An 11201-nucleotide genomic window follows, 5' to 3' on the forward strand; every position below is an offset into this window, starting at 1 on the left:
AAGTTCCATTTCCGGTTCCAAGAAGTAACAGTCGTATTTTTCAATTTACAAGAGTTATCTTTCTTTTGTTGGGAGATCAGCCAATCTGTTTATAATTAACCCGAATAATCCAGTCGTTATTTTTAAGCTTTTCGTTATAGTTTTTTTTTTTCAATTCATCATTTTAACATTGTCGCGGATAGCACGTGCAGTCTAACTGTTGTTTCTCAATGTACGGAAAAAAGGTATGATATTGGAGAGTCTGACGATTACTGCTAGTTAATCAAAATTACTTTTCATGACTAAATATATTATAATTTAAAAGTCTGTTATACGAAAGTTTAACTACAAATATCAAATAAACTCAACACCATCAATGATGTCAAGCTCAGATGAAGTATGTACATGTTATAACCTCACAATACACCAAATATAGTTAGCCTATAGCTTTAAAATAGTATACTGAGTAAGTAAGTACATTATTTATTATAGTGACATGTGTAAATATGTACATATTATAAAACATATAATATATGATAAATATTAACACATCCGGCTAAATGGACCTATAAGTCACCTCAAATGTGTTTGTGGAACGAACATTGACATGCACCTTTTTTGCTATACGATTTTTTGTCGTGTCACTGTCTTGTCGGCGGCTGTCGTGAGAGTGTCGGGCTTACCACAGTCGTGCGATTGTCGTGCGATAAACACATTGTTAATGGGGACTAACCTAAACCATTTTAATAAAAAACAATCGTACCACTGTAGCACGACTGTCGCAAGGCACTCGTGATACAGTCGCACGATTGTCTCACGAATACCAAATTTCGTACAATGCTCGCACAACATTGATTGTCTGTCGTACAGTGGTACGTCGTTCAACATATTTCCGTTTTATTTAGAAGAAAACAATTCGGTGGGAATGAAATTTTGGAATAACATACCCTCTGCCATTAAAAGAGGATGGCTATTCCATAGGAACGAAACATAACGCTTGACCCAGCTGAATATAGGCGCCTTGCTGGACTCAAACAAAAGCAAAATATGGTCCTGTTAGCGTTGATTCGAGCCCGTGAACAGTATAAAAACCAGCGACATCCTTGTTTAAATTCATTGAACAATCATAAGATAAATTTATACGAAAAACGTCGGTTACTTGGGCCGAACTTATAATGACACTGAACAATATTGAAGGCAAATGGAAAATGGCACGCAATAAATCGGACTTTCTTTATATAATATGATAAAGTTGAAAACACTTTTGTTCAGAAAAAGGAACATCGTATATTTCAATGGGAAAATGACAGACTAAGGAGTTGATTCTTCCTATATTTGTTCAGATAAAGGAACATATATATTTCAATGGGAAAATGACAGACTAAGGAGTTGATTCTTCCTATATTTGCGTAAAAATCATGCATTTATAGCAACAAAAATATATCATCTGAACACATAATTTCTTAAAGAACTATCAAACTGGGATAGGATCTTCCTAATTTTTTTTTCGATTATGAGTAGCAGACTTAAGTACTTAAATTTCAAAATTTTCGAGACGTTGCCAGTGGTACAGGGGTATGCTGAACTATCCCAAGGAAGAAAGGTCGCGTGTTCGAATCTCGCTGCCGGGGGTGCAAAAATCATCTCCAAGATAAAATGTAACTTTTATTTCGGAGACATCTATTATCACTGAACTATAGTAGTCTACACAGTTTTGTTTAACCAGTGAAGCAAATTTGAAGATATTTTGGGGGCATTTCAAAGACTTGTTTCATCGCCATCTGCTGACGTACAGATGTGGTTAAGGGCTCAAATTAATCCTCAGATAACCAGCAATGTGATTTACTGTGCATCAAACTTCTGTCATTATCGATTTAGAGTCAAGTCGACTCTAATGACATGTATTTTTTTCTGTTGAAACCATTTATTTTCAAAAAGAAGGGCTTAGAAAACTGTGCTTTTTAGGGGAATAATGACTTTTTTCAATAATTATGCAGTTAGATTTGGAAGAATAGTATCAGATTAATAGTTATAACATGTACACTAGTTAAAAATATAATTTTTAGTGTACCAGCGCAATCGCAAACTTCAAAAACGCTAAAAATTCGAAGTCATTTCTTAAAGATGTAGTATATGATCGTATATGGTAAAAGAGACAAAAAGTCACTAAAATATCCTAAATATTTTTGGCAAAGTTGAAATAGATGTAACAAAACATGGTTTCGTCAGTGTTAGGGTATAATACAGTTGAAAACACTTTTGTTCAGATAAAGGTACATGTATATTTCAATGGGAAAATGACAGACTAAGGAGTTCGTGATTCTTCCTATATTTGCGTAAAAATCATGCATTTATAGCAACAAAAATATATCATCTGAACACATAATTTCTTAAAGAACTATCAAACTGGGATAGGATCTTCTTAATTTTTTTTTTCGATTATGAGTAGCAGACTTAAGTACTTAAATTTCAAGATTTTCGAAACGTTGCCAGTGGTACAGGGGTATGCTGAACTATCCCAAGGAAGAAACGTCGCGTGTTCGAATCTCGCTGCCGGGGGTGCAAAAATCATCTCCTAGATAAAATGTAACTTTTATTTCGGAGACATCTATTATCACTGAACTATAGTAGTCTACACAGTTTTGTTTAACCAGTGAAGCAAATTTGAAGATATTTTGGGGGCATTAAGTTTAATTAAGTTAAATTAAATAAAGAGTTATGGTGTACTGTTATGTATACCACTGTCCCATGTTAGGGGGATCCCGCTAACATGTTTAACCCCGCCACATTGTGTATGTATGTGTCGCCTGTCCCAAGTAAAGAGCCTGTAATTCAGTGGTCGTCGTTTGTTGTACATATGTTACATTTTTGTTTTTCGTTCATTTTTTTATACATATAAGTTTTCTCGACTGATTTTTTTTACATTGCCATTTCGGGGCCTTTTGTAGCTGACTATGGGCTTTGTTCATTGTTGAAGGCCGTACGGTTACCTATAATTGTTAATTTCCGAGTTATTTTGGTCTCTTGTGGAGAGTTGTGTCATTGGAAATCATACCACATCTTCTTTTTTATAGTTGACAATACTGTCCTACTCCTAGCTACAGTTGTTGTAAGGTTTTATTGATAAGATAACACATGAAATAAGTTCATTCGAAAAATATTAATTAACCAATCTTGACACTAAAAGAACAAGAAAAAGGGAGAATTCATGTCCAAACAGCATTGTGCACCCAATATGTCTTTTAATAATCATATATTTTTCTAATCATTCGTTCGGAAATGCAGATCATGTGCAGGAGGTTCTTATGTTTGTTTGCCCTTTTATGGCATATAAGCGAAATGATTTTGCTCGCTGTTGAAGATGGTACGGTCTTGTATTGCTTATTTTGCTGGTATACGGTATGCGTTGTCAAGTTTAATTGTTGAAAGCGTTCAATGATCTGTTGTTGTTTACATCATTGTCCATCGGTCTTTGGTTGATTCTTTGGTTCAACTGCTGTCTCACTGACAATCGTATCACATCTCAGTAAGATTCCATAAACAGTAACACAATCGTTCTTTTTTTCAAAATTTTATTAGATTAATTAAAATTAAAAAGGTTTATGTACAATTCAAACATTCGTTTGGCTTATATATAATTTTTTTTCAAATTCAAACTACCAATATTTTTTCTTCAAGTTTAATCTCGTGAATGCATTCATCAATAATTTTCTGGATCATAGGCACTACAACTGCATCTTCTTGTTCTTTCTTTTCTGTGTTTTCGTGCTCGTCGTTTTCCAGTGGTACACAACACACGGATTATCTCCCTGTCCTCTATAATCGTCCGAACAATCGGTTATTTCAGTTGTTGGAAAAGCTTTGAGTACTGATGTCACACCTTTTGTTGATGTTGTTGTTGCATCTTTTGATGTCAGGAAATAAAACCCCCATGTCTTTCTTCTAAAGAATGCATTTTGTCTGACCCACCCAAAACCAACATTGCCTTCCATTAAAGACAACTTTAATTTGACTTGGTAACCTGTTGTAATAAAATAAAACATAAGATGCATTCTACAAACTAAAATATATTCATTTACTGACAAACATAAAGTAATTAGAGTTGTTTAATTGGCAATCATGCAACATCTCCTTATATATATATACCACATCTTCTTCAAAATATATATAACACATTCTTATTTATGTACCAAATCTTCTTAATCTTACACGGTTTATTATTTGTCAATTTATCTAAAAGAAGGAAAATCTACGTTTCCAAACTCTTGGTTCTGCATTTTGACTAAAAAAAGATTTTGGATTTTAATCGCGTATTCTTCTGTATGAAGAGTCAAGATACTAGTATAATAGGGAATTTGTGTGATCAGAACAATTCATTCTCAGTTTTAAAAAATTGTTTATTTTGAAAATTGATTTAACAATTCGTTTTTGTTCGGGATGTAATTCAAAATCGGTCGGTTGGAGCATTCCATCCTGATAGTAAATACTTAACAAACCTGTTTTGATGTTGATAATTCCTCTGCTTTTTTCATCACATGGTACTGGATTTGTTCGAATTCCGCCATTTATGGGGAAGAAACAGCCTTCTAAAATAATTATTAAAATGAAATATTAAATAAATGAACCTAAATTGTAGAAAAAATGTTTACTCTCTTTGAACAGCTCAACTATCAATCTAGCTGTGGAAAACAACAAACATATACTTCTATGTAAATGTTCATATGCAGTTATTCAGAAACGACAGTTCGAAAGAGTTACTTACAATTTGACATATAAATAAAATATGAATAAAAGCAAAACCATAAATATTGTAAATACACAAGAAAGAAGATTTACCTTTACGACTCTCCGTTTTTTCAAGCAGAGATTTTTTCTTAGTCTTTAAGTTTCTAAAATAGTTTCCATTTTTCATTCCTAGTACTTCAAAATCACACTCCTTGTAATATATCTCGGCCAACTTTTCGTCGGATCCAGTGACTTGGATAAAATCCTACAAAGCAAATCTTGCATATTATCTTTCAGTAAAATCTGAAAACTGCATGATGATATTTTTTTTGGAGAAAATTACATAAGTTTAGAAGTTATTTTACAGTTAAAGTTTTGTAAGAATTTGATGTGTTTCTGTACAACACGTTATCTAAATAGTCATTGTACTTCATTTGAATTCTCATACACCTAATCTCCGATAAATATCATAATAGTGGCGAATCCAGAAGTTTATGTTAAAAGGGCGTGTGGAGGGTCCATTCATGCTTCAGTGATTCCCTATATAATCAACCATGTTTTCCCACAAAAGAGAAGGTCGGACCTCCGGCCCCCTGGATCCGCCTAAAAAATACGGACGTTATTGAATTTACTTTGTATCTGTGTGAATGATAATGTTTAAGTAAAGATATAAGTAATTCGGGGTGGTACTTGAAGTATACAAACCTCAGGTAATGGTGTGTTGTAGGTGGCTGATGTTATCTCATAGATCTTCTCAACGATGCCATCTATGTTAACTGCTGTTAGTTGTTGATCAACCAAGTTAAATCTGAAAATAAATCATCGCATAAGATCAAATTCATTTACAGTTCCACGCATGAAAGTGGAGGTCTTACTGATTCTATTGTACTCTGTAAATTTATGGCAATCAACATTGTAGAGTGACCCGATATTTTTAACGGTTCATCGAAATCATCGAGTTGAGACATTTGTCCATTGGGCAATACATTCAAAAACTATTAAACAACATATTTAAGCATATTTATTATAGATCAATATAAGATGTGTTCTACGTTCATTATCACTGAACTAGCATATATTTGTTTAGGGGCCAGCTGAAGGACGCCTCCGGGTGCGGGAAATTCTCGCTACATTGAAGACCTATTGGTGACCTTCTGCTGTTGTTTTTTTTTCTATGGTCGGGTTGTTGTCTCTTTGGCATATTCCCCATTTCCATTCTCAATTTTACCACTGTCACATATTATTTTACAGGAAATTCAGTATTACAAAAACAATAAAAATTAAGTTCATACCCGTCTTGTTCCGTTGCCATGTATACAGCCTGTATCATGTCACTGTAGGCATGGATTAAACTTTCTTTCATGACAGATGTCAACTTTTCTCGGATGGCAGCCACTTTCTATAAGAAAATAATAAGTTTGAAAATATGTGTTTTTGCAAACAAAAAAATGATAAATATAACCTGATAGTAGCTATAACGTACTCAAAAGGAATTACAACAAACAGTTGGTTAGGCTCCTTCCTCTGGCCAAAAATATGTATTGTCTGCTGCAGCTCCATTCATTATTGACATTTGTATTCAATTGCTTTTATCTCTCCCCCCCCCCTCCCCCCCCCCCGGACCCCTCTTCGATAATACTGGTACCGACATTGGGATAACAATGACGAATTTATCCTAGAGTCAAAACGAGTCAATGTTTACAAAAGGTTTACTAACGATTTTGCTTTCGTATTTGACTCGAGTTGGATTAGTTGCTAGTGACTATAAAATTTTATTTTCTCATCTTTTACAAGTAGCTGGTAAACATTTCTACAAATGCAGGACCAACAAATTTTAAATGGGAACACCAAATTCGTTGTCTTGTGTTCATTTTGACAACCTGACTTAATTAATAGGATTTCCATCAACGTTATTAAAAATAGAGAAAAATATAATAATCTTTGAACAGAAAATTGATGGACATAGTTTACAGAAAATAAAACACATTTTACCTGCAAAATAACTGTCCTGAGTTTCTTCTCATCCTCCATTTTTTCTTGGAAGCAAACCAGTATAGCCCTGTAACGTTTTGCTGCTTCACTCTGCTTTAATACTAGATTATCATATTTGGTTTTAAGGTTACTGGAAACAGCTTGTCCTTCATCTATGTTTTTCTTTAAGAAAGTGTCTAATCTGTTGTTCCTGTGTTTAAGGCGTTTTTCCCACAACCAACAATCCTTGAAAGAATCAAAATTAAACACTGTACATAAGTTTAAGAAATAAAGGGTTTTAACCAAATATTAACTACATGCATATTTAATATCATTGAAATCCCAAATTGATTCCAATTTCCAAGTCGTTTTGATGACGTCATCATGAGGACTTTTTTCCACAATATTTCTCTTTATGATACATTTAAAAATTTCCGATCAAGATTCCTCAATACCGTGTTTAAGTCTAATTTTTAAAGGGGGTAAGTTAAATGATGACAACTTAATTAAACACTATAAATGCAAGTTCATTTAATGTTTTATATAAATGATCGAATGTTTAATTATTATTATCGTACTATGTGCAGTCTTGTGTTTTCCTTTCCTTTATTTTATTAACATGTAAAAATCTTATAACTTACTTTCTGTAAATCCCTGAGTCCCTCCAGACATATGATATGACTACTTATTTTACGACTCACTTCTTTCTCCATTTTTATAACATCTTGACAAATACTAAAATCAAATCTGAAAGAAGAATGAAATGCGAGTTAAAATAGCTTAGTGATTTCAATGATATTTTCATTTTTGCGATCTGTATCTAAAGACTTTGTATTTCTCTTGAATATGTTGTTGAAACAAAGTTCTTGCAACATTTAAGCTACCTTATATTTAACATTAAATAATATACAATCACATACGTTATAACGATATACCATTTGTGATTGTATATTCATCTTATACATGTACTCACGTCACGTCAAAGTTTGGAATCTTTTCGTTCATGACAGCAATTTCTGGTGCCTGACAGTGTAGAAGAAAGGCGGTGTTACAAAGTGGCACCAAAAAGTCCTTCATTTCAACCATACCTGTCAAATTATAATATAAAATATACATAAACAAGCTATCAATAATCCAGACTCCATACAAAAGATATGAAATAATTTTATATAGACTACATATTCAATTATAGCAATGTTCTGTTTCTTTTTCTTAAAGACTTTATCTTTATTTTTATACAATAAACTGAACAAGTGTGGAAACTGTGGACACATATCAGTGTGGATAGTATGTTTATACAATCAAAGATTATAAATCATCTCCAAATCAAATATGATCATACAAATCAATATATAATTCAAGAGATTCCAAACATAAGATTGACCATTTCTTTAGTACTACAAACGGTTTTTAGCCATAAAGGCTCATAAAGGTTAAAGGGTGCGGGAATTTCTCGCTGTATTGAAGACCTATTGGCGACCTTCTGCTGTTGTCTGTTCTATGGTCGGGTTGTTGTCTCTTTGACACATTTCCCATTTTTATTCTCAATTTTATCACCACTTATACTTTTTCAGGGGTCACATTTCGAATTCATTATGTTTGAATTATTTCAAAGATATATGCTCAAAGGTAAAAAAAAAAACTTATTAGATTCGAAACAATATATTTGTAACATTACAATGATAAACAAGAATACCGAAATTGTCATTTTCCTGGGAATATGCCATTCTCTTCGCTACATATATTGGTGCTGGCATTCCATTTACTGTAAATGCTTCCGTTGCATATTCTTTCAAAAGCCTAGAGTACCATTTATACTGGTCAATTCTAAACGAAAACAATTATTATAATCAATAATTGGTAATAAATAAAATAAAGTTATATAGTAGACTAATCGGTTTTTTTTTTATCATAAGCTGTATAACTATTGATGATATATTTTTTTTATTTTCGAGTGAAACATTATTATCTTGTCTGAGGCCTCTGATACATTTTACTTCGAAAACCATGCCAAACTACGTTCATTTTTATCGCCTTTACTCTTTGAAGAATAGTTAATTAAAATACAAACTTGTAAAGTAAATATCCACAAATTAATGGTAACTAAATACATACCTAATAAACTGCTTCAAGATTAAGTCAAGTCTTGAAATTGAAATACTCTCCATCTTTAAAAATAGTTGATTTTAATTTTTTTTTTTGAAGTTCCACTATAAGCGTTATCTTTACTACTACAGCGACAACTCTACTGAACGTCGCCAAGGTACCTTAGCTGGACAACGTCACAATGTTGCGACCGCGACATTCGGATGTTGTTCGTCGTCTCTTGGACTTTTCTGATTTCTTCCATTAACTTTTCCCACTGCATATGCTCTGAGTAATTTATTTTGTAAAATGACTTGTGATAATTTATCTTCCATTAAAATGGGCTTCTGGAACGTGGGTGGTCTAAAAAAAAAAAAGACAAAACAACAAGATTCAAGACCCCCCTTTTAGAAACATATAGAAAATCTAGATCTAGTGTTTCTCGCTGAAACCCACTTGGGGTATGATTCTAATATAACTAATATAGGGTCGTTCCATTGTCATCTAATTTGAAGACCTGTAACTAAATATAACAACAGGCATTTTGGAGGACTTGCAATATTACGCAAGCCCTCACTAAAGCAACATGTGAAAATTCTAAAATCATCTATCCCAGATTTTCAGTGGATGAAATTAGAAAAACAATTCTTTGGATTTGACCAAGATATTTTTATATGCGTTGTATATAACCCACCAGAAGGGTCGTCATACTCTAAAGGACTTGACCATGATATTCTTACATGTTTAGAAAAGGATATTGCTTCCTACCAAAAACAGGGTAATATATTATTGTGTGTGGACTTTATTGCCAGAGTGGCTTCTGATACAGATTTTATCATAGATGACAGTAATAATCTTTCTATTATATCAGTCCTATTTCAGCGATAAACAAATTCTTGAAAGAAGGAGCAAAGATGATAAACTTGACTCAAGGGGCAGGGACCTGCTTGACTTGTGTATTAGTAACCAAATAAGGATTCTAAATGGTCGAGTTCTTGGTGACACCTTTCGTGGGCTAACATGTTATACACCTAATGGGGCTAGTACAGTTGATTATGTTTTAGTGATGGAGAGTATCCTGAATCTAATTCTGTACATGACAATATGTAATTTTATACCAACACTATCAGACTGCCATTGTTTGTTGGAATGGTTATTGTCTTCTAAATATTGTTTAAAAACTGATTGTGATAGCGTTAAAACTCATAAAATGTCACCAGGTTTCATATGGTCAGATGACTCACCAGCTCTTTTTCAAGATGCCCTTTTTACTGCAGAAATTCAGCAGCGACTTGACAAATTCCTTAAACTAGAGCCCATAGATTCCCAAAATGCAATTGATAGCGCATCTCTAGAATTGACAGACATTATCATAACTGCTGCCAATATTTCTCTTAAAAGGCGTAAAGCCCAAACGGGTAGGGGGGTTAAACACAAAAAGTGGTTTGACTGTAATCTTGCATATTTTCGAAAAAAACCTATTTAGTTATGGGAAAATTTATTCTCGATTTCCCAGAGATCCTGCTGTTAAAGGTCACTATTATAAACTACAACGCTTATATACTAAGGCACGGAAACACAAATACAGGGAGTACAAGCAGTCTTTGTTGAAGCAAATAGAAACACTGCATGAGGAAAACCCTAAGCAGTACTGGCAATTGATTGATGAACTGCAGGGTAAGGAAAAGGATGATAAGAGTGCATTAGTTGCACCATTTGATTGGTTGAATCGTTTTAAAAAATTGACTGAACCAAAAGACTAGTTTAAAGAACGACTGCAATTTTTGGAGGAAAAGCTTAACATTCTTGAAAAAAGAAAGTGCTTTAATGAACTTGATAGTAGGATCTCTGAAACCGAAATATCTACTGCTTTGTCACCTTTAAAAATTAATAGAGCAGCAGGGTTGGACATTACGGAGCCCCTCTAGGGACATACAAAGAAAAAAAAAATTATATTGTGCGCACAACTTAAATAAATTGTGCGCACAAAATAATATATTGTGCGCACAATTTAAATATATTGTGCGCACAACTTAAATATATTGTGCGCACAACATAAATATATTGTGCGCACAACATAATATAGTGTGCGCACAACTAAAATATATTGTGCGCACAACATAATATAGTGTGCGTTAAATTCTTTGACTTTACACATGGTACGGGGCTTCAATGTCTCCTTTTTAAAGTGACAGAATGGAGAAATGCTTAAAGTTTTCTTTTGAAATTGGGCTAGATTACATGGAAATAATCTAGCAAAAAATCATCAGTGCATTCGTATCGACTCCTGACATGAATACTGAACAAATTACGTTTATTTCGTCTGAAACTTGATTTACCAACAGATGCGTCGGAAACCTCCACTTTATATCAGAATTTATTGGAACGGTTTGAAACAGACTTGGCAATAGAGCGAGGACACTATCGAACCTATGTAGACT

At 33.3% G+C, this 11201-nt stretch overlaps 1 protein-coding gene across 2 annotated transcripts in view; it reads right to left on the reverse strand.

Moving 5' to 3' along the window:
• The window catches only part of LOC143072380 (uncharacterized), a 230978-nt gene extending 222030 nt beyond the window's left edge, over nucleotides 1–8948 (reverse strand). Inside the window, exons 1-10 of one of the 2 annotated variants that reach the window (XM_076247282.1) lie at nucleotides 8791–8948; nucleotides 8372–8502; nucleotides 7649–7763; nucleotides 7317–7422; nucleotides 6697–6921; nucleotides 5997–6103; nucleotides 5410–5512; nucleotides 4816–4969; nucleotides 4476–4565; nucleotides 3557–4000 (exon numbers count right to left, since the gene is read on the reverse strand). In XM_076247282.1, the coding sequence (XP_076103397.1) occupies nucleotides 3705–4000; nucleotides 4476–4565; nucleotides 4816–4969; nucleotides 5410–5512; nucleotides 5997–6103; nucleotides 6697–6921; nucleotides 7317–7422; nucleotides 7649–7763; nucleotides 8372–8502; nucleotides 8791–8843 (1380 nt within the window). In that variant the 5' untranslated portion in view covers nucleotides 8844–8948 and the 3' untranslated portion in view covers nucleotides 3557–3704. Of the gene's footprint in view, nucleotides 1–3556; nucleotides 4001–4475; nucleotides 4566–4815; nucleotides 4970–5409; nucleotides 5513–5996; nucleotides 6104–6696; nucleotides 6922–7316; nucleotides 7423–7648; nucleotides 7764–8371; nucleotides 8503–8790 lie in introns of those variants that run through there. The other variant, XM_076247281.1, reaches the window with a different exon arrangement.
• Nucleotides 8949–11201: the final 2253 nt, after the last annotated feature.

The sequence above is a fragment of the Mytilus galloprovincialis genome, chromosome 4, assembly GCF_965363235.1.
Source record: "Mytilus galloprovincialis chromosome 4, xbMytGall1.hap1.1, whole genome shotgun sequence".
NCBI classification, from domain to species: Eukaryota; Metazoa; Mollusca; class Bivalvia; order Mytilida; family Mytilidae; genus Mytilus; species Mytilus galloprovincialis.